The sequence below is a fragment of the Entelurus aequoreus genome, linkage group LG08 (assembly GCF_033978785.1).
Source record: "Entelurus aequoreus isolate RoL-2023_Sb linkage group LG08, RoL_Eaeq_v1.1, whole genome shotgun sequence".
Classification (NCBI taxonomy): Eukaryota; Metazoa; Chordata; class Actinopteri; order Syngnathiformes; family Syngnathidae; genus Entelurus; species Entelurus aequoreus.
The window spans coordinates 32,702,527-32,726,963 of NC_084738.1; the positions used below are offsets into that span (position 1 = coordinate 32,702,527).

Here is a 24,437-nt window from a genome sequence, read left to right on the forward strand (position 1 = left end):
GAGACGTTTTGTTTCTCATCTGAGCAGGCTTCACCAGTTCATGCTTACATACTTCAGTAAGATGGGACAGCTCTAGTCCAAGGTCCTGGTGCAGGAGGGGACACAGAGATGGGTGGGCTGAAAGTGGAGTGAGGCAGGCCTCCATGTCACAGTTCTGAACAGAGAGGGGACACCACCTATCATTTCATCTCAGTCCTTCCTAAGAGATTTGATCCTTTACCACATTGAATGTCGATGCAACTGAACGGAAGGCTAACGAGTGACTCCATCCTAACGAAGGTATTGTTGTGTTGGCAGAGGTATGTTAACTCGTTTTGCACCACAATTGAGCCATAACTATAACGGTGTGGGTGTGTCCGCATTCTTAGAGGATAAGTACTTTGAATCCTGCACCATGGCCTCGGACTAGAGCATGATGAGGCCTGCTAGGATGAGAGGCAAAACGTCTTGTAAGACAATCTGATCAGTCGGATTGCGATGGATTCAATGCCCTGACATACAATCACCACACCACAATTCCAGCATGTGTAAAAGCACAAAATCAAGGACTAAATTGAAGCACAAGCTCACTTGCTACGTTACATGTGCATCTCAGTAAATAAAAAAGTGTGCATTTCAGGAATTCAATTAAAGGCTTAGGAAATTGCTGTTTTTTTAATTACAGTGAGAACCAGGAATTTATAATAGTCCACCGCGCTGCCTGGTGTCAACGCTAATCGTCAAAATGATTAAGAAATACATTTTTGAAATATTCCACTTAATGTGTAGTCAAACCAAGGGTTCCATTTGTGGAACTACTGAAATAAATCAGCTTTTAGACAAGTATCATCATGACATAAATGCATACAATAAACACATGAAACAAGATTGATGTAATAAATGTCTTTCAGCCTTCATAATGCTTTATTCTTGAGTTATTTTTCATAAATAAGATGAAATATTATGAAGCGTCATTGCACATTTAGCCATGCCTGAGCAAGCAGGAGCCCAAAGCATTGCACAGCCATATAATAACATATACAGTGTGGTGATGTTATTATTATAGCTAGGTCATAAAGCATTTTTTCCCCACTAATGGTTAAATTTAACATGTAGTAGTCTATAATCCCAACATTTAAAGATAATCCATCATAGTTGTATGTTGCTCTGAGCCTCCTCTACACTCGTAATCTCAGATCAAGGTTATTCTCTGATAGTGAAAAAACACACGGGATACATTGATCTACAAAATAAAAAAGAAAACTGTTCTGTAGTGAGGAGCTTTATATTACAGTATATTCCATATATGTACAATTGAATGGTAGAAAAATAAATGACATAATTTAGCTTGTCTCAGCAAAGCAATTTGTACCATAGCATTTTCTTACGGTTATTATTTAGTAATAAAAAGTGTCACAGCAAAACTGAATTAACAGGAACAGTTTTCAAGAAAGACGTGTAAAAGAAAGGGGAAAAAAATATCTACGCAGTATTAAATCACTCCAAACCTCAGCTGTCGTCATGTAAATTCATGTAGCGGACTAACAATGAGTAGGTCTTGGAAGAAGGGGTGCTGTCAGAGATATGAGGGAGAGAAAACCCTAAAAAAAATTTTACTCAACGACAACGAAAACAACAGACTAATGTTGTAGTTTTTTATGAGAGGCAGCTGTCAGTCATGTCGTCAATAGCGGCGCCCCCTGCTGGGAAGACAAGAAAAGTGCGAAAGATCTTGGACAAAATCAAATGGAGGATGCAAGTCAAGCAGTCTACTGATTCTTCTTGTCTTCTGGAGGAGAGTAAGGGGGAGGCTTGTCCTGGGGGAGGAGAATATTTACAACAATAAATACTAAATAATGAAGCAGGCGGTCATCACATTCAGAGTGACGTTTGCATATTTGACTGATAATTAATTCGATAAATCATATTTCCTTAAATTGTGGAGAAGTATTTACTCAGCTGCACAGCGTAGACCACCAAATATGTAATAATATTATTTAACAACAATACTAATAATATACATTAAATACATTTTCACAAATACATATTGAGGAAAAAATTATAAAATATAGATATTATTATCATATAAATATGTTACTAATACAATAACATGTACTTTACATTCTTAATTTATTTAAAATTATTGTTTAGGTGTTCCTTTATTTTTGTAGTTTATTAAATAAATATATAAAACATGCATACAGCCATCTCTTGTCACATCACGCTTTGAATTTGCATATTTATTTTAAAGCATATTCCATGGGATAAAATTGCTATGGTATGAAAAGGGGTAGAATTAAATAAGCTCAGCTTCTTCCTACTCCTTTTCGGACATGCTGTAATGAAACTGGAAATATGTGATGCATTACATTGTATCGTATGCATGTTCGAAATAAACTGAAACTGAACTTAACTGATGTATATTTGACCTAAATTAAACATTTTCAATCAAAAAAATGACTAAATTAACTAAAAATATCAATACTATTGTTAATATTGGCCCCTAGATAAGACCAAACCATTCAGAGCACGCTGTTCAGTATCATGGCCACAGATTGGCTCGGTGTTATTTCATGTCTTGAAGGCTCTCATAATGTTAAAGAGTGTATTTTGAGGGCTGTTAACAAGTTGTTTATGCTTTAGCTATTAAAATATTTGATTTATAATTAAAATGAGTTTACCACAGCAACAACTAACTGACAGCAATACACGAGGGCTAACTACATAGTTTTGTCGCCCAGAGTGTACAGTACAGTATGCAGTGGTACCTCAACTTAAGAGTGCTCAAGGTCACAAGTGTTTGGAGAACTGAGTGGTCTCTCTGCTAACTCTTATGCTTTAAATTGCAATCCAAAATTGGGGTTATGAGCCTCCTAGTTGGCGTAGCGATTGTCAGAATGCAACACGTTAGTTCCACCCAAACCATCTGATCTTACTCGCTAGCATTACCTTATAGCTAGAGTCTGACATAACTTTGTTTTCCAATCACGGGAAGAAGAAAGTGAGTGTGAAAGACACTGCTGAGAAGAAGTGGGTGATATTTATTGAATTAAAGAAAGAAATCACCAAAAACATGACCAAGCGTGTCGCCAACTTTGTGAAGCTATTTGAGCGCATCACTTTGAGTCTCCACCATACTAAAGCAGAAAGAGTCTAACGCCAGCCAAGAATGTTAAAATAATATCTGACGAGCGGACATTTATCCATGAAAATATGGAGAAGCAGGGTAGAAGTTTGTTCTCCAGGGTAAATGATATACATTATTTTCACATTACTTCATAAACCAATGTAGTTGTTTGTAGTACATTCTATTTGTTTTATGCAATATTTATTATCTAAAAGTTCTTTTTTTTCTTTTTAAAAGACATGCAACATATTAAAATAGTGCTATTTTGAGGGGGAAGCCAAGCACCAATTAAATTGATTTCCAGTCATTTCAATGAAAGATGTTGATTTGAGATACAAGTGTTTTGAGTTAAGAGCTCCGTCACAGAACCAGCTTGTAAGTTGAGATACTACTGTACACACTCGTATATCCCCACTATGTCAATTTATACTGGCAATGTTGTGTGAGAGATAAGGTATTTAGCCACATAATCATATCTTATTTCCTGAGGTGTTGTTTATTGAAGGCACGTGTTCCTTTTAGCAGCCAGTGAGGCCTATTGGAGAGGAGGAAATACTGCAAGTATAATAAAAGCATTACATTTACCTCTGGCAGGTACACATGTGTAGTTGGCAGCGTGGCACAGCTAGCGCTAGCAGCTGCTTCAGCCGCTTTAGCCTCAGCTGGAAAAGGACAAGGTAAGAAAAAAAGCATTTATTAGCAAATGTAGATCTGTAGCATCCTCATCTAAACCCTCGCTAGATGGTAATAAACACATACTATATGGATATGACTTCACTTTGTGGTTAAGTGTCATGTTTTTTTAAAAAGTCAATGTGTATTTTCGGGACGGAGAGACTCACCTGCAGCTGAAGAAGGGAGCCCAGGGTCCTGTGGGGGCTGCTGGCCCAGGGCAGATGAATATGGAGGTGGAGGCATGAAGGCTGCAGAGCCGTTGAAAGTTGAGTTGGGATAGAAGTCATCTGGATGGTGCACACAACGCAAGGTTAGAGGATACTCGGCTGGGGGAGGCGGGGTTTTGGGGGGCTGCTACCTGGAGGAGGCTGATTGGGGTAGACGTAGTCAGGCGGGGGTCCGACAGGGTATGCCCCGTGGGATGGGGGAGGGGGGTAAGCATACGCCCCGTTCACCATGAAAGGACAACCACCAAACCCAGCAGTTACTGGCTGACCTCTGGAAGCTGCATCATGAAAATTATTTTTTATTTTTTGTCATAAAAAAATACAATCATGTGTGCTTACGGACTGTATCCCTGCAGACTGTATTGATCTATATTGATATATAATGTAGGAACCAGAAATATTAATAACAGAAAGAAACAACCCTTTTGTACAAATGAGTGTAAACGGGGGAGGGAGGTATTTTGGGTTGGTGCACTAATTGTAAGTGTATCTTGTGTTTTTTATGTTGATTTAATTTTTTTTTTTTAAATATATATATATATTTTTTTTTTAAATTTTTTATTCTTGTGCGGCCCGGTACCAATCGATCCACGGACAGGTACCCGGCCGCGGCCCGGTGGTTGGGGACCACTGCCTTGAGGGACGCCTCAGCTCTGTAAATCATAAATTTGGACCGCAGTGTTCTATGTTTGCTAGCAATCTAGTGTTTTTAGAAATTTGCTGCAAAAATATTTGTCTACCAAGATTTAAACTGAACTCCATTTGGCCCTCAGGTCACCAGTTAGAAAGAGTGTTAAGGGGACTAAAGGGTGTTATTTCATGTCATGAGGGCTTTCATGGTGTTAAAATACATTTAGAAAGTTATAAACACAATTTTTTCTGTTTTAGCTATAAAAACATTTGATTTAAAATTAATGCTTCCTACTTAACGGCCTTAACAGCGATAAACGAGGGACGACTGTATTTAAGTGTTGCTTTTGTGACCTTACCTTGCGCAGCAACTTGCAGCATGTATTGCCCGAACTCTATGGCTCCTCCAGCAGCAAAGACAAGCTTAAAGATAGCGCTGCCCTCCCAGCCGCCTAGCAGAAATAACACCAACACACAACAGAATGCTTAACAACAATAACAATAGGTTGATATTTGTCTAATACAGGAGACCATACACTGACCTCCATGTTCCGCGTTGATGTTTCCCTTGATGTAGTTTGCGCCGAGTACCGGTTGTTTGACCTCACAGCCCTTCATCAAGTAGAAAGGCATCATAAAGGACCTGAGGGCATCTCGGCCTTTAGCAACAAAAATTACCTGTGGCCAGAAGAAAGCACACACATTGGACTCACACATCACGGTTTCTAACTTGAGCTTATAGTGGTCATTTTGAGCCGTACCCTATATGGAGTCAGAAAGATACTGCCCTTCTTGCTCTTCCTGAAGGCCTCAGGTAAACTGTCAGCATCATTGAAAACCAGCTCCACGTTGTCATGGTTCATTAAAACGCTGAGACAATACCACACATGAACACAAAATAGTCATCTTATTATTTTGATGAAGACAAATATCAAACTAACAAAGCTTTAGGTTGCTAACGTAGGCTGTAGTTATGCCAGACTAAAATTTCAGTAGATTACGTCATCTAATTTGCATAGATGGCCATGATGTTCCTGTCTTTTACAGCATCCTGTGGAATTACATGCGCATGTGTCGTTGCGGGGGGGACAAAACAGCAAGTGAAAAACATGAATATGTAGGGCTGCAACAATTAATCAATTAATTTGATTAGAAAAAGATTGATTTATATTCTGTTGCTTCGATTAATTGTTTAACGAGTGTAATTAATGAAAATTTATGAAATCCAGATCGCAATGAGTGCCTATACAACTTTAAATATGCTGACATAGTTTCCACACGACCGTTGCAATAGAGCGCACATAAAGCGGTGTTTTGTGAGAGCAGTGATCTATGAGGCGGAGAACAGCAGATTTGTTTATTTTTTTAAATGTAATTTTTACGAATGCACACATGTGAAATTGCAATTTCAATGTTGATGATGTGCATTTATTAGAAAAAAAAGAATGAAGGTTACTCTAAGCAGAACATTTTAAAGTTTATGTCAACTATTTTCCCTAAAACACATATTGAGGCTATAAAGTGTATTTTATCTGATCACTCGATTGATCGAACAAACTAATCAATAAATTACTCTGACTAAAATGATCAATAGCTGCAGCCATAGCTCTGGTTATGTCAGACTTTTTGAATCAGGGGCCACACTGGGTTTAAAAAATTGGAAGGTTTCAGTAGATTATGTCATCGCCTCATTTTCATAACTGGCCACGACACATGTGCATGAAATTCTAGGTAGAGAAGAATAAGCGAGAGAGACAAAAAAAAAAAAGAGTAAAAACATGAAAAGTAAAACAATTGTTTTTTCCTGCCGCTTTCTTTAGTTGTTTACTTTATATGTCACAAACAAGACGGAGGTTTTAGGTGGGGCAGCTTTGCATGACGATGCTGTCATGTCAGAATCTCTATGTTGCTAGATTTGTTGCTAGTAGCCTTTTTTGTAAAAAAAAATAAAAATAAAATTATATACAGTATATATAAACACTTCTTTACTTCCCAGACAACTTCCTTGAAATGTACTGCAAACAAGCAAAAACATGGCAAAAATGCAACAAACAACATGGCGAAATACAAAAACAAATTGTTAAAAGTCAAAAACAAATATAATTTCTTCATGACTTCTGTGTCCCTGTACATCACATTGGTTTGGGCTGTTCTGTAAACAAACACCCACTCTGCTTTGTAACAAAACCTTGTCGACATGGAGCTACCATAATAACCCTTATATTACTGGAAAAGGGAAGTATTTTAATAGTTCAAGACTTACGAAAATTTAAAAACAGCTTTTAAAATCCTATTGCCTGGTACAGCTTCTTTGTTAAATGCTTCAAAATGTAATTTGACAATGTTCCATGGGCTTAATTAAAAAACTTAACAGGGTCGCAAATTCCCGGTCGACTGTAGTTTACACATGTCTGGTTTAGACAATGAAAATGAAACGATTAGATAAGGTTTGTTGTGCAATTATTACGTGACACATTGCCCATCACTTACTGTACTTTAAATCAGTGGTACCCAACCACCGGTCTGTGACGCATTTGCTACCGGGCCGCACAGAGACATTAAATAATTTATAACCGACCGCATTTTCTCCTACTTAACTTTCGCCAGTCCCACCAGACACACCAATAAGCTTGTTCATAGATGTCTTATAAATCTCCTGATAGGAAGTCACCATTTGCTATACTTGTTACATCTTTGTTACATGGGACAATGCACATTAATAAACACATAAAATGTAAAGGTGCCAAATCATAGCCAAAAGCTAGATTCCATACGCAGTCCGCGGCAGGTTGATGACCTAAGATCAGGGCAGATCAGGAACAAAGTGTCTAAAATAGTTCAAGTGCATTAGGCAGATTAGAGAAGTGTTAAATTGTTGCATATAATAATTGTGCTGAAGGAAGAAAATACACATATCCTTTGGCCTAGTATAAGTGCAGGTATTATTGCACATAGTCCTATTACACAAGTAGTTAGCAATAACAGACGTATTTACGCATGGAATATCGGACCAAAAAAAGCTAACACTAGTGTATCTGCGTATGAAATATTGAACAAAATATGAACACATCACTTTTAGAATGGAAATAGGAATCCACATAAATCTATTGGAACTAATGGCAAGTATTTCTAGCTTTCTTATATATCCATGCTCTTGTCCTTGAATGGGATGTATCACCTATAAGCCAGCAGATACCAAAGCCAAAACAAAGCCTACTACTAGCAAAAATGAGTAAAGAACAAAAGTCTGTGGAGAGCTATTTTGCAAAGGGAAAAGAACAGGGGCTCCCACTAATTCAACGTTATGGTGAGTTTTTTCATGCACTGATTTGCTATATTTATCCGCCACACGTTGAAGGCCAGTCCGTGAAAATAATGCCGACATTAAACCGGTCCCTGGTGCAAAAAAGGTTGGGGACTCCTGCTTTAAATAGCTAGGATTAGGTTTACATTCCATATAGTGACAGTTTACTAATCTGGAATCTCGGTCAGACGCAAAGGAGTCATTCTGGCAGTTTCCAGCACAATCTGCTGTGGTTTAATTTACTTTGACAGAAAAACCCAAGCCTGCTGTAATACAGTCAACATTTCAATAGTAATTTTGTCGTTATAAGCTTCAATGTAGTCCTGCCTGTCTTTTCTTATTATTAATAGGTTATGTGTGTAGCTATTTACTTAATTTGACAGCACTCTTTAATTCGGCTTTATTTGTGCATGGGTCAGATAGTGTATAATTGCCATTGTAGTTGTTAAACATGATGCATTAGCTTGCTAGCAGGTTAGGTTCTACGCGGTGACGTTACCTCTCACTGTTGTTGATAATGACTCCGCCGGACTCCGAATGGTTCTGGTTTAGAGTCATGTCGACGGATTTCCACACTTCCCGACAGCAAAATGACAAATATGAGGGCTCCTCTATCAAAATTGTAATTTACAGGCCTGTCTAAATCCTGGGAACGTTTAAAACACTAATAGTTGGAAAGATGTTTTACGCTGCTAGCTTCAGCGATGCACCTGCACTTCCGGTAGTCAAGGGTAACGCCCACCAGTGACGTCAGCGCCATAACGCAATATAAATATTTGTACTTTTTGAGCGGTTAAAATTGTTTTATTTTTTTATTATATTAATTCAATTAAATTATTAGTGCAATTAATTCCAAATACAAGCAAAATTATGTTTGGATTCTAAAAATGTACGTATGGATGGAATGAATGGATGGATGGGTTCCAAGGTTTCTCATTGTATCCCTTTGGGTTGAGTTTTTCCTTGCCCTGATGTGGGATCTGAGCCGAGGATGTCGTTGTGGCTTGTGCAGCCCTTTGAGATACTTGTGATTTAGGGCTATGTAAGTGATTGATTGATTGATTGATTGATGGAACGTTATTGAAGGAAATGACATGTGTAACTTGTATACTAGTGAAACTGCTGTACAGTAGTCATTTTCATTGTGGTGTTACAGCATTTCACTCTGAAATAGCAACATGCTGTATCCCTAAATACCATATGCACATTTATATGTTGAGGATTAACCAATTGTTGCTGTAAATATGTTACACTTTTCTATTTTCAATGATAATGTATTTTTTCCTTATGAAGGCAGTATGCAGTATACAGTGCATCTGGAGAGCATTTACAACGCTGCACTTTTTCCACATTTTGTTATCTTACACTCTTAATCCAAATTTGAATACATTCATTTTTGTCCATAAAATTCTACACACTATACACCATAATGACAATGTGAATTTTTTTTATAAATATTACAAATGTATCTAAAAAATCACAGCCTTGGCTCAATACTTTGTTGATGTATCTTTGGCAGCACCTACAGCCTCTAGTCTTTTTGAATACTATGCCACAAGCTTGGAACACCTATCTTTGGACAATTTAGTCCATTCCTCTCTGCAGCACCTGTCAAGGTTGGATGGGAAGCGTTGGTTTTCATCCAGGATGTCTCTGTACATTAATTAATTCATATTTCCCTCCATTTTGACTAGGCTCCCCGTTCCTGCTGCTGAAAACCTTCCCAACAGCATGATACAGCCACCACCATGCTTCACTGTAGGGATGGTATTGGCCGGGTGATGAGCCTGGTTTCCTTCAAACATAACGCCTGGCATTCACACCAAAGACTTAAATCTTTGTCTCATCAGACCAGAAAATGTTATTTATCCTGATCTGAGAGGCTTTCAGGTGCATTTTGGCAAACTTTTTACCAAGAAATATCTTCCGTCTGGCCACGATACCATACAGGCCTGATTGGTGGATTGCTGCAGAGATGGTTGTCCTTCTGGAATGTTCTCCTCTCTCCACAGAGGAGTGCTGTATCTCTGACAAAGTGACCATCGGGTTCTTGGTCACCTCCCTGACTAGACTAAGATGAATGCAGTAATGTACAGAGACATCCTGGATGAAAACCAACACTTTTTTTTTTTTTTTTTTGGGGAGATGGCGGCGCATGGTGATGCTGCGGCTATGCTAACGCTCTTGGGAGTGTAGAGCGATTTGGCAAAAAACACCCGTCATTTCTGTCAATTTCATGGCTGGCACAAAGCGTGAACACTCTGTGATCACATACGACCGACAGACAATTCTGGATGTGGAGGGATCGGGTCGTTATAGACTGAAAGATGCATGTACGGTGGACCTCCTCGCTAGCATGGGAATACTTCGCGGGCTACATCGAGCGGCCTTTGTAGCAGCGGCGTCAAGTGCTAGCGGTGACCGCCAATGGAGACGACGTAAGCGGTGCGAGCGGAAGCAGAAGCGGGGTTGCCGAGCGGGGCTAACAACAAAGAGAAAAGCTAACCAAAGAAGCGTGGAGTCTCCGGGTAAGAAGCCATTTAAACTACAACTAGCCGGCGTCAGGCTGGATAATCCCTGCACACATAGCAATTCTCTTAGAATAAAACACAACTCACATAATGTTTTTTCTTTTGTGACCGTGTCAGAGGCAGACATACATTGTACTGAGGTAGCTAACTATGATGCGTTCAGTTTATCGCAACATCAAGCAAACAATCTGAATATCCCCGTCGTATCAATTCCTAGATATGGTCGAAACTATTTAAAGTGCAATACGCATAATAAACGCAACATTATTAATATTGCTACGTCGGATAATTTCAACAAACAATCCTCAAAACAGCCCACTACCTATAATATGGGCTTTTTAAACATAAGATCATTATCTTCCAAAACGTTATTAGTTAATGAAGTCATTAGAGACAACAAACTTGACGTCGTTGGTCTCGCCGAGACCTGGCTCAAACCAGACGATTTTTTTGCGCTAAATGAGGCATCTCCTCCTAACTAAACCAATACACATGTTGCCCGACCTCTTAAAAGGGGAGGGGGTGTCGCACTAATATACAATGAAAACTATAATCTTACACCTAACCTAAATAATAAATATAACTCGTTTGAGGTGCTCACTTTGAGGTTTGTCACACCGCTGCCTCTCCACCTGACTGTTATCTACCGCCCCCCTGGGCCCTATTCGGACTTCATCAGTAAATTCTCAGAGTTTGTTGCTGATCTAGTGACGCACGCCGACAATATAATCATAATGGGGGACTTTAATATCCATATGAATACCCCATCGGACCCTCCATGCGTGGCGCTCCAGACTATAATTGATAGCTGTGGTCTTACACAAATAATAAATGAACCCACGCATCGCAACGGTAATACGATAGATCTGGTGCTTGTCAGGGGTGTCACCACCTCTAAAGTTACGATACTCCCATACACTAAAGTAATGTCCGATCGTTACCTTATAAAATTCGAAGTTCTGACTCATTGTCAACAAACTAATAATAATAATAATAACTACTATAGCAGCCGCAACATTAATGCTGCCACAACGACGACTCTTACTGACCTACTGCCTTCGGTAATGGCACCATTCCCAAATTATGTGGGCTCTATTGATAACCTCACTAACAACTTTAATGACGCCCTGCGCGACACCATTGATAGTGTAACACCGCTAAAGCTAAAAAGGGCCCCTAAAAGGCGTACCCCATGGTTTACAGAAGAAACTAAAGCCCAGAAATTATCATGTAGAAAGCTGGAACGCAAATGGCGTGCGACTAAACTTGAGGTTTTCCATCAAGCATGGTGTGATAGTTTAATAACTTATTAATGCATGCTTACCTCAGCTAAAGCTAAATATTACTCAAATCTCATCCACCTCAACAAAAATGATCCTAAATTTTTGTTTAGTACAGTAGCATCGCTAACCCAACAAGGGACTCCTCCCAGTAGCTCCACCCACACAGCAGATGACTTTATGAATTTCTTTAATAAGAAAATTGAAGTCATTAGAAAAGAGATTAAAGACAATGCATTTCAGCTACAACTGGGTTCTATTAACACAGATACGACTGTATATACGACGGATACCACCCTCCAAAATAGTTTCTCTCTCTTTGATGAAATAACATTGGAGGAATTGTCAAAATGTGTAAATGGGACAAAACAAACAACAAGTTTACTTGACCCAATTCCTGGGAAACTTATCAAGGAGCTTTTTGTATTATTAGGTCCATCAGTGTTAAATATTATAAACTTATCACTTTCCTCTGGCACTGTTCCCCTAGCATTCAAAAAAGCGGTTATTCATCCTCTACTCAAAAGACCTAACCTCGATCCTGATCTCCTGGTAAACTACCGGCCGGTGTCCCACCTTCCGTTTATCTCGAAAATCCTCGAAAAAATTGTAGCACACCAGCTAAATGAACACTTAGCGTCTAACAATCTCTGTAAAACCTTTTCAGTCCGGTTTCAGGGCAAATCACTCTACGGAGACAGCCCTCGCAAAAATGACTAATGATCTATTGCTAACGATGGATTCTGATGCTTCATCTATGTTGCTGCTTCTTGATCTTAGCGCTGCTTTCGATACTGTTGATCATAATATTTTATTAGAGCGTATCAAAACGCGTATTGGGATGACAGACTTAGCCTTGTCTTGGTTTAACTCTTATCTTACTGACAGGATGCAGTGTGTCTCCCATAACAATGTGACCTCGGACTATGTTAAGGTAACGTGCGGAGTTCCCTAGGGTTCGGTTCTTGGCCCTGCACTCTTTAGTATTTACATGCTGCCGCTAGGTGACATCATACGCAAATACGGTGTTAGCTTTCACTGTTATGCTGATGACACCCAACTCTACATGCCCCTAAAGCTGACCAACACGCCGTATTGTAGTCAGCTGGAGGCGTGTCTTAATGAAATTAAACAATGGATGTCCGCTAACTTTTTGCAACTCAACGCTAAGAAAACGGAAATGCTGATTATCGGTCCTGCTCAGCACCGACATCTATTTAATAATACCACCTTAACATTTGACAACCAAACAATTAAACAAGGCGACTCGGTAAAGAATCTGGGTATTATCTTCGACCCAACTCTCTCGTTTGAGTCACACATTAAGAGTGTTACTAAAACGGCCTTCTTTCATCTCCGTAATATCGCTAAAATTCGTTCCATTTTGTCCACAAGCGATGCTGAGATCATTATCCATGCGTTCGTTACATCTCGTCTCGATTACTGTAACGTTTTGTTTTCGGGCCTCCCTATGTCTAGCATTAAAAGATTACAGATGGTACAAAATGCGGCTGCTAGACTTTTGACAAAAACAAGAAAGTTTGATCATATTACGCCTATACTGGCTCACTTGCACTGGCTTCCTGTGCACCTAAGATGCGACTTTAAGGTTTTACTACTTACGTATAAAATACTACACGGTCAAGCTCCTGCCTATCTTGATGATTGTATTGTACCATATGTCCCGGCAAGAAATCTGCGTTCAAAGAACTCCGGCTTATTAGTGATTCCCAGAGCCCAAAAAAAGTCTGCGGGCTATAGAGCGTTTTCTATTCGGGCTCCAATACTATGGAATGCCCTCCTGGTAAAAGTTAGAGATGCTACCTCAGTAGAAGCATTTAAGTCTCATCTTAAAACTCATTTGTATACTCTAGCCTTGAAATAGACTCCCTTTTTAGACTAGTTGATCTGCCGTTTCTTTTCTTTTCTTTTCTTTTCTACTCTGCTCCCAACCCGGGGTGGACCGCTAGCCTGTCCATCAGATGGGGACATCTCTACGCTGCTGACCCGTCTCCATCGGGATGGTTCCTGCTGGCCCCACCATGGACTGGACTTTCGCTGATGTGTTGGACTTTCACAATATTATGTCAGACCCACTCGACATCCATTGCTTTCGGTCTCCCCTAGAGGGGGGGTTACCCACATATGCGGTCCTCTCCAAGGTTTCTCATAGTCATTCACATTGACGTCCCACTGGGGTGAGTTTTCCTTGCCCGTATGTGGGCTCTGTACCGAGGATGTCGTTGTGGCTTGTACAGCCCTTTGAGACACTTGTGATTGAGGGCTATATAAATAAACATTGATTGATTGATTGATTGATTGATTGATTGATTGATTGATTGATTGACTTACCATCCAACCTGATGGAGCTTGAAAGGTGCTGCAAAGAGGAATGGGCAAAATTGTCCAAAGATACAGTAGGTGTGCCAAGCTTGTGACATCGTATTCAAACATTTTTGAGGCTGTCAAAGTTGCATCAACAAAGTATTGAGACTTCTGTATATGTGATTTTTAAATTTTTTATCTTTAATAAATTTGCAATATTTTATTTTTTAAAACCTATGATGCTGTCATAATGGAGTATTGTGTGTAGAATTTTGAGGACAAAAATGTATTTACTCCATTTTGGAATAAGGCTGTAACATAACAAAATGTGGAAAAAGTGAAGACTTTCTGGATGCACTGTATGTACTACAACTTCTAATTTGCAATGAGACAGATGTAGGTACAAAGTGTGGCTTTACTTTTAGAAAAGTCCTCGTCATTGAGGCTACCTCCTTTTTGGAGGAAGTGATGACTTCCTGTGTGGTAGTTATACCAAATATGACAGTTTATGCTCCTTGCTTCATACATGCAGTGCACGGCAGCTAATTAGACGACATTATGTCAGCTCAGAGGGAGGCCACCAGTTCAGAGGACCGTTTACTCAAAACACCTGAACAGGTAAGGACTGCGCTACACTCACATGGGTGTGATAATCATTACTATTTTAATTTGAATAGTTTTGTTTTTGGATAGATGCTGGATTTCAAAAGCTTTATTGTCATGTATCTATTGTACATCAATATCAACAAGACATACATACAATTAAAACCTTTATTTGTTCTGCCCATAAAAAGAACAGCTAATGTGAGTCATGATAGTTTCATAGGACTCTATTGAATGAAACTGATATTTCGAGCTACCGTCCATGACTGAGACTCATCATTATTTTAGGGTGTGAGCTTGTGACCAGATGATGCAGAGTAAAAAAAAAAATTCCAAGCAAAAATATAATTTCCCATTGGAACATTTCTAAAAGGAGCAAGCACGCCCCTCATGCTTTGAACCAGGATATTTACAGTACAAGTACATTTGCTTTACACTGAAAATACCATGATGAGCACAAAACACCAAATCAGCATTTCTCCAACAATGTCAGTCAAAACTCATCTTTGTTATGGTATTTGCGATCATTTACATGAGTTCCTTTGAACTGTAAGACACGGCAGAGATCACATCAACGTTGAATCCAAGCCGTTGCTGACTGAGCTCCTCTTGAATGGTCTCTAAGGTGTTTTAGGTACACCTTTCTTATTGCGTCCCACTGGGCACTATTCTTGATCCGCTACCCTTCTGCAGGTTTATGTGCTTCTTTAACACGCCGTCTTTCAAAAACACATATAGGCATATCGTAAAATGACTTCTCGACCTGGATGTGTTCAGTAAACATCTCAACTTTGGAGCGATTTTTGACTGATTTTGGCCAGATTTGTTTCAAAGGTCAAACAACCACTGTCATTTTCTGACTTCAAACGACTAGATAGCATTTAATTCTGGGCTTAACTCCTTTACCCTAGCCAGTTTAACCTTCTAAACTCTTGGTTTAAGAGGGTATTTTTTCTTTTAAAAAAAGACATCTGAAATGGATTGTGTCAATGCATTTGCAAGATCTACATCAGGGGTGTCAAACTCATTTTAGCTCAGGAGCCGCATGAAGGAAAATCTATTCCCAAGTGGGCCTTAATTGTAAAATCATGGCGTGATAACTTAAAAATAAAGACAACTCCAGGTTGTTTTCTTTGTTTTACTTTGGCCAAAAATAGAACAAGCACATAATGAAAACATACAAATCCCAAATAATCCTCTGGACAAAACACTTCAAGTTTGTTGACAATTCTGAGGAAATTGGTGCAGCTTCAAAAACACAATGAGCTTAGACTTTGTCTGTGTATCTACAAAAACCAGGATTAAACTTTAAGTCACAGTCTTTCTGGGATTGAACAAAATACACAACATGTAAACTCTTCTAGGTATCAAATACCTCCTTGGTCATGTCCACATATCAATCCAGTGCTAACTCAACAAACCGTAAGAAACGGATGTAAAAACTATTCAAAAGGGTTAAGTTCACTTTTCTTATGTCTGACAGAGACATTTTGGGGCAACGAGGGTGCTAAGTGACGATGTGTTCGAAGCAGAAGACATAAAACGGCAGGTTTTAAGTTTCATGTGGGTCGAGGAGGAGGAGCCACAGTCACCCTTTGCTGTGTACCTCTTGCTTGGTATAAACCGTTTGCTTGCCTAACAGAATTGCTATTGTGACATCCAAGGGACACATTTAGAACTGCAGTTTCTTTCGTTAAAAAAAACAAAACGCTCATTTTTATACTTGGCAAACTCATCACGCGGGCCGGAAAAAACCCGGGCCGTACGTTTGACACCCCTGTTCTACGTGGATGATCTTAGCATCAAAGTAAAGATGAGGCTTTGATTCCTTCTCAGTGGCCTAGTGGTTAGAGTGTCCGCCCTGAGGTCGGTAGGTTGTGAGTTCAAACCCCGGCCGAGTCATACCAAAGACTATAAAAATGGGAGCCATTACCTCCCTGCTTGGTACTCAGCATCAAGGGTTGGAATTGGAGGTTAAATCACCAAAAATGATTCCCGGGCGCGGCCACCGCGGCTGCCCACTGCTCCCCTCACCTCCCAGGGGGTGATCAAGGGTGATGGGTCAAATGCAGAGAATAATTTCGCCACACCTAGCGTGTGTGTGACAATCATTGGTACTTTAACTTCAGTACATGTACAAATGTACAACTAGTTAAGTGTAAGCACTGCTTGTTCCGTGAGCTTTAGCGGTAAATTAATCATACTACTGTTGCATGAAATTATGAAATTATTCATGACACGTGAAAACATATGAGCTTTTGCCTTCTAGAGACGTAGATGCACGGGGTGTGTACAGTCGTCCCTCATCACATCGCGCTTCAAATGTTGCAGTTCCCCCACATCGTAGATTTAGTTTTTTTGTTTTTTGTAAGCATATTCTACAACATTTTTGCCCTAAATTAAGCATTTTCAAGCATAAAAATGGCCACACGTACTTAAAATATCCATACTATGGTAGTATTGGCCACTAGAGGAGACCAAAACCAATCAGAACCACGCTGTTCAGTGTCATTACTATATTGGATTACAAGAGAGTAAATGTGACTAAAGGCTGTCATTTCATGTCTAGAGAGCTCTCACAATGTTGAGAAATATATTTAGAAGGTACCAAACTTGCTTTTATGCTCTAGCTATGGAAATACTTGATTTATTCATAATGATTTATACTTTGCAGATATTTTTGGTGTCATGTCTGGAACTAATTAACAGCGATTACTGTATGTTACAAAATTCATGTCGCAATTACTGCAGCAACACAGATGCAACCCAGCAGTACCGGGGGGATGCAGCAGATTTAAAGATTAAAGTACCAATGATTGTCACACACACACGAGATGTGGTGAAATTTGTCCTCTGCATTTGACCCATCCCCTTGTGGAGCAGTGGGCAGCAGCGGCGCCGCGCCCGGGAATCATTTTGGTGATTTAACCCCCAACTCCAACCCTTGATGCTGAGTGCCAAGCAGGGAGGGAAACGGGTCCCATTTTTATAGTCTTTGGTATGACTCGGCTGGGATTTGAACTCCAACCTACCGATCTCAGGGCGGACACTCTAACCACTAGCTTTATTCAATTTGTATTATTTGCTTTTAAATGGTTTGGCTACGGGGTGTCCAACTCATTTTAGCTCAGGTGACCATGGAGGAAATTCTATTCCCAAGTGGGCTGGTAAAAATATTGTGACGATGTTTCTGTTTGTGCTTCCTTGTTTTGTGTTTATTTCCTATCAGTGCCCTTATTTTGATTTCCATTTTCTGCATGTCTACGCTGAGTGCTGTTTTCCCCTCACCTGCTGTTGACAGGCAGTCGGGCCACACCTGGTGCTAATCAGCAAGCTTCTATTTTATGCCTGCCTCGCGTGCTCCTCAGGGCTCGAGGATTGATTTATGTTTGTGAACCGTTACATGCAAGACTGCTTCCCCTTCTGTTAATCATATTAAAATCATCTTATCTTCTTGCTGTCCTCCTGGTTCCTGCATCTTGGGGTCACAAATACCGCAGCCATGCGAGTTCCTGACAAATATGGCATGATAACTTAAAAATAAAGACAGCTTGAGATTGTTTTCTTTGTTTAAAAATAAAACAAGCACATTCTGAAAATGTGCAAGTCATAATGTTGTTGTTTTTTACATTTATATGTTTTGTAGATGTTTCCGACATCTACAAAACAATTAGCTATCGGCTGCCACCTACTGATATGGAAGAGTATTACACGGTTACTCTGCCGAGCTCTAGAGAGCACAGACACTCAACAACAACACATTAAAGTTCAAGTACCAATAATTGTCCCACACACACTAGGTGTGGCGAAATTATTCACTGCATTTGACCCATCACCCTTGATCACCCCCTGGGAGGTGAGGGGAGCAGTGAGCAGCAGCAATGGCCGCGCCCGGGAATAATTTTTGGTGATAATTTGCAGACTATTATTACTGTTTTGCAAAAAATGTTTTTAACCAAATTAGGGGAAATTAGATAATCTCCCACGGCACACCAGACTGTGTCTCACGGCATACTAGTGTGCCACGGCACAGTGGTTGAAAAACACTGATCTAGTGGACACATTTAGAACAGCAGATTCATTCAAAAATGTTTGCTCATTTTTATACAAACTCATCTCGCGGGCCGGAAAAAACCTGTTCGTGGGCCTGATTTGGTCCGCGGGACGTACGTTTGACACCCCTGAGCACGTTTGTATCGCACTGCTCTTTTAACCACCCTTATCAATAAACGCTTATAAATATTGTAGGTTTATCTTGAGTGTCTTGTAATTCTGCCATATACTGTTGCCTCAGTTTCACAACCACAATTTGAGGAAGTTTGCAACAAAAGTCAAAAGTTTCCTATGAGCCTTTATAGTTGTGGTTGTCTTTGGAAATGGGTTTGATTTCATTGCTATTACCATGTCAATTAATTGAGCAATCTTTGTCATTTAAGTACCAGGACCCCGGCTCAACGAGGCTCAGGCAGGTAAGTTGTTACAGGACGGCGTGGCGAAGTTGGTAGAGTGGCTGTGCCAGCAATCAGAGTGTTGCTGGTTACTGGGGTTCAATTCCCACCTTCTACCTTCCTAGTCACGTCCGTTGTGTCCTTGGGCAAGACACTTCACCCTTTGCCTCTGATGGCTGCTGGTTAGCGCCTTGCATGGCAGTGTGTGAATGTGTGTGTGAATGGGTAAATGTGGAAGTACTGTCAAAGCGCTTTGAGTACCTTGAAGGTAGAAAAGCGCTATACAAGTATAACCCATTTATTTATTTGTTGCACAAAATTTTGTGTAACTGCAACATTTGTGTCACCGTTATTTGTCTTTTCCTTGCAAGTTATCTCCGGGCCATGTACGTAAACTGGGCCAGACGAGGAAAATACGATACAGGAGGGTGGGCACATTTCTACATAAATATTTCAATATTAAATGATCTTAATTTGTCCACTGTGCTGATCAGCAACTATGATGTGCTGCTTCCGTCAGGATTTTAAAGACGAGGAAAGCCCGGAAGAGAAGGCACGTCGCCACAAAGAGGTGGAGGTAAAATATGTCACTAACTGTACATTTTGAATGTATGTTGCTTTATGTTATCATTTCCTCTGCTTCTATTAAAAGCTAAACCCTCTGTATAAGGAGTTGTTGTACACTATTACACATAAAATGGGCAAGTCGACATCAGCTGAGGTCTTCACAGATAACCAACTTCACCAGTACATTCAAGAGGTAAACATCTCACACAAGTTAACCAGCATTGGCAAATAAATGCTTAAATAAATGAAATACTGTAAACTGTGCTTCTTCCTACTCCTTTTCAGACATGTGCAAATATGTGATGTACTGCAATGTAAATAAACTTGTGCTGTCAAATGATAATTTAAAAAAAATCAATCTGATTAATTACTTGGTTACATATTTCAAATAACCTAAAAAAAAAACATGATATGCAATTTTATTTTCAGAATTTCATACACAAATATTTTTTTTTATGTTTTACTTGAGAGCACGTAATTTATTTGCTCAAAATTTGGTAATCGTTTTTTTTTAAGTTCAGTCAAAATGTATTTTGAAGTGAAATTTGCCAGTGAGCACACCAGTCAAAGTCTCCTCGTTCATCTTTGCACTGACGTATGCATTGACCTGATCACTGATCAAAATAAATGTGTTATTAATCTACATTTACGTATATATGGTTAATGCAATTTTTTTTGATTAATCGCATGAGTTAATGCACTAAGTTTGACTGCCCTAGACTAAACCAATACCATTGTCATTATCTACAGTTTATATTACAGTTGTCAAATTTAATGCATTAACTCAGGGGTCCCCAAACTTTTTGACTCGGGGGCCGCATTGGGTTAAAAAAATGTGGCCGGGGGCCTGGCGGTGTGTGTGTGTGTGTGTGTATATATATATATATATATATATATATATATATATATATATATATATATATATATATATATATATATATATATATATATATAGATAGATATAGATATATTTACAGTATATATATATATATATATATATATATATATATATATATATATATATATATATATATATATATATATATATATATATATGTTTACAGTATATATATATATATATATATATATATATATATATATATATATATATATATATATATATATATATATACAGTATGCATACATATACATACATATATATATATATATATACATATATATATATATATATATATATATATATATATATATGTATGTATACTGTATATTCCTCTAACATAGAAGTGGTCGGACAAATAAAAAAACTTGAGACTTCCGGCGGGCCGGATTTTGGAGGCTGGTGGGCCGTATTCGGCGCGCGGGCCGTAGTTTGGGGACCACTGCATTAACTCATGCAATTAATCACAGACAATGATTGCATTAATCATGTAAAAACGCATCATCCAATTTATTTTGGGCACACATGCTCCTTTACCTTAACTGTGGATAGTTACCTGAAGTGCAGAGTCAGGGATCAGGTCAATGCATACGTCAGGGCAAAGACTCCGGCTGGTGTGCTGCTTGACAAATTTCACTTTAAAATAGAAAAATTACCTACATTCAAGTAAAACATTTTTAAAAAAAGGCCCATTACATTTTGATACTAAAATTACATTTGGGGTCATTTTGAAATTAATTTAAATTATGCAAACGAGTAAAATAATGTCTGATTAATTGTGTTTAACCCCAATTCAAAAGTGTAAATAATCTGATTAAAAAATAATCGTTTAACTGCACTAGTTTATGCATGCCGCATGCTATTATTAATTATAAATAAATACAAATATCTTTAACTGACAATTTTGATCAGGCCCTCACCATGACAGAGTCAGAGCATGAAGCTCTGATGGAGAAAATGCAGAACGCAGAGGTAAGAAAAACACTAATATTTCAATATCAACATCAAGCATTTCATTTTCCACCGCAATATGTGATTTTCTAGTAGCCGTAAATAATTATTTTAGAAATTTCTAAATAGTTTGCACCTTACAGCCGCCTGTTTGCTGCCTAATGGTCACTGTAAAGGAAGCCAAAGGGATTCTGGGAAAAGATATCAGTGGTGAGTTCTTGTCAAGCCTCATATTCTTTCGTGTTGCATTGATCATTGTTGGTCAGCAATCAGCAGGGGTTGCAATATTTGGTATAGGTCTGATACCAAATACAGGGCTAGTAATGCTGATACCAATACTGATAAAAAGATTAGATTTTAGGAAAAAATATTAAAAACTATTAAAATGTTCTGTCCACGCAGTTAGTTCATTTTACTTGATTAGACATCCTAAATTAAGATTTGCACATCTACTAATTAAACAAGACTTTTGAGCTTGAAATAAGTATTTTATTCTGAAATTAAGAACTATTCAACTTGCAATTCTTAAATTAAGCATACAGGGATGGCCCAGAATCTTTAAACAAGATTTGTCATGTTGATAAAACCAAAATATCTTATTTTCTCAATTTTACACATTTTAAACTGGTCAAAATATAATTATATATGCTAACATTAAGATTATGATGTAAAGTCAATGACTAAAAATAAGTAAATAGCTCTTAAAACTAGGGAGATTTCTCAAAATAAAATGTTAAATCTTGGCAAGTGGCAAATTATTTGCAGTGCACCTGTTGTAATCTTTAGTTTGCCTGCATGGTTGTTGTTGCTGCTTAATTTGTGTGTAGCTCACACTCACACATGAGCACAAATACATCTGTTTGTAGCTGAGATAGGCTCCAGCGCCCCCCGCGACCCTGAAGGGAATAAGCGGTAGAAAATGGATGGATGGATGGACTATTGAACAGTAGAGTCAGAGCTTACAGGTCACAGGTCAAACATGGAAATTGATCTTGACTTTAAGGCCCACTTTTCTAATGATGAAGCTTACTCATAAGGTAAAACAAATGTACATTCAGTATTGAAACAGTTAGTCCTATTTAGGCAAGGCAAGGCAAGGCAACTTTATTTGTATAGCGCTTTTCATACACAAGGCAGACTCAAAGTGCTTCACAGACAACAAAGTGAAATGAAAGAAAATAAAAGCAAAATTAAAATGCAGACAATAAAAATAAAAACAGTGCAGACGTTAAAAGTTAAAAGATTAAAAGATTTAGCTGAAAGCTAAGGTGAACATAAAAGTCTTCAGTCTAGTTTTAAAAGTAGTGAGAGTTGGGGAGAGTCTGACATCTTCAGGAAGTTTATTCCAGCTATGTGTTGCATAGTGACTGAATGATGATCTCCCTTGATTTGAGTTTACTCTTGGAACCGCTAACAGATTGGTCTCAGAAGATCTTAGTGATCTAGAGGGCGTATATAGTGGGAGCATATCAGTGATATACTTGGGCCCTAGACCATGTAGTGATTTATATGTGAGCAGGAGGATTTTGAAATCTATTCTCTGATGTACAGGGAGCCAATGTAAGGATTTAAGAATTGGTGTAATGTGCTCACATTTTTTGGTCTTTGTTAGAACTCTAGCAGCAGCGTTCTGAACAAGCTGTAGCTGCCTGACAGTTTTTTTGGGAAGACCTGCAAGGAGACCATTACAATAGTCTAGCCTACTGGTAATAAAGGCATGTACAAGTTTTTCTAAGTCTTGAGCTGACATGAGCCCTCTAAGTCTTTTTACATTTTTGAGGTGATAGTAGGCCGATTTTGTTACTGATTTGATGTGACTGTCGAAATGTAAATCAGAATCTAAAATAACCCCAAGATTTCTGGCTTTATTTGAGGTTTTCAGGGACAGTGATTGAAGGTGTTGGATGACTTTAAACCTTTCTTTTTTAGCACCAAAAACAATTATCTCAGTTTTATCTTCATTTAGTTGTAGGAAATTTTGGCACATCCAGTGTTTGACTTGCTCAATGCACTGGCACAGAAGATCTATTGGGCGATAGTCATTTGGTGATAGCGCTACATAGATTTGGGTGTCATCGGCATAGCAATGATGGTCAATGTTATTATTTTGCATGATTTGTCCTAGTGGGAGCATATAGATGTTAAATAAAGTCGGCCCCAAGATTGAACCTTGGGGGACTCCACACGTTACGTTGGTTGGTTCTGATACAAAGTCACCAATGGAAACAAAATAGTTCCTATCTTGTAGATATGACTTGAACCAGCTTAAAACTGTGCCTGAGATCCCCACCCAGTTTTCCAACCTGTCCAAAAGTATTGAGTGGTCGACAGTGTCAAATGCAGCACTGAGGTCCAAAAGCATTAATACTGAAGTTTTGCCAGAGTCTGTGTTTAGACGGATGTCATTTATAACTTTAAGAAGGGCCGTCTCTGTGCTATGAAGAGGTCGAAATCCTGACTGGAAGTTGTTGTGGCAGCCAGTAGAAGCCAAGAAGTGATTTAGTTGTTGGAGGACAACTTTCTCAATTATTTTACTTATGAATGGTAGATTTGAAATTGGTCTGTAGTTGTTGATAACAGAGGCATCTAGGCTCTGCTTTTTTAGAAGACCTATTTGGAACATCCCAGCACAGTAATTGCATTCCTGCAACCTTATATTGCTTGCAAACTCTTGAAAAATAGTTTTAATGTCTAAATCTGGGGTGCCGAAAATGCTGCCCACAGCATTTTTTTTTAAAGCACCACGGCACATTCTAAAAATACAATATAAGAAAAAAGTAATGAAAAAAAATGTATGGCTTCTTTTTAACACTTTTATGAGTGGGGCTCTTTTAGATACCCAAGAAATTCAGTGGGATTTTGTTTTAAATGGTCATCTCTCAAAAATAATGA

The 24,437-nt window shown here is 38.7% G+C and overlaps 2 protein-coding genes across 5 annotated transcripts in view; one reads left to right on the top strand and one right to left on the bottom strand.

Annotated features, from left to right (window-relative positions):
* Positions 1-842: 842 nt before the first annotated feature.
* On the bottom strand, positions 843-8,674 carry wbp2 (WW domain binding protein 2). Its single transcript, XM_062056292.1, has 8 exons — positions 8,442-8,674; positions 5,400-5,508; positions 5,181-5,316; positions 4,998-5,090; positions 4,140-4,286; positions 3,949-4,068; positions 3,692-3,768; positions 843-1,796 (listed from the first exon to the last, which is right to left on the bottom strand). Exons 1-8 carry the CDS (start codon positions 8,498-8,500, stop codon positions 1,749-1,751), a joined length of 789 nt encoding a protein of 262 aa, XP_061912276.1. The 5' UTR covers positions 8,501-8,674; the 3' UTR covers positions 843-1,748.
* The window catches only part of unc13d (unc-13 homolog D (C. elegans)), a 48,715-nt gene continuing 28,315 nt past the window's right edge, over positions 4,038-24,437 (top strand). For 2 of the 4 annotated variants that reach the window (XM_062056277.1, XM_062056275.1), the window contains exons 1-7: positions 14,615-14,696; positions 19,118-19,150; positions 19,501-19,557; positions 19,650-19,706; positions 19,782-19,889; positions 21,507-21,566; positions 21,689-21,755. In XM_062056277.1, coding sequence (XP_061912261.1) covers positions 14,637-14,696; positions 19,118-19,150; positions 19,501-19,557; positions 19,650-19,706; positions 19,782-19,889; positions 21,507-21,566; positions 21,689-21,755 — 442 coding nt within the window. In that variant the 5' untranslated portion in view covers positions 14,615-14,636. Of the gene's footprint in view, positions 4,092-14,614; positions 14,697-19,117; positions 19,151-19,500; positions 19,558-19,649; positions 19,707-19,781; positions 19,890-21,506; positions 21,567-21,688; positions 21,756-24,437 lie in introns of those variants that run through there. The other 2 variants (XM_062056278.1, XM_062056276.1) reach the window with 2 other exon arrangements.

Excerpts from the sequence above, each read along its gene's own strand:
- wbp2 (XM_062056292.1), bottom strand. The coding sequence starts at position 8,500 with ATGACTCTAAACCAGAACCATTCGGAGTCCGGCGGAGTCATTATCAAC. Across the intron at positions 4,287-4,997 it reads GCTGCAAGTTGCTGCGCAAG|CTTCCAGAGGTCAGCCAGTA; the intron begins GTAAGGTCACAA and ends TTCATGATGCAG. Across the intron at positions 1,797-3,691 it reads CACATGTGTACCTGCCAGAG|GACAAGCCTCCCCCTTACTC; the intron begins GTAAATGTAATG and ends CTCCTCCCCCAG.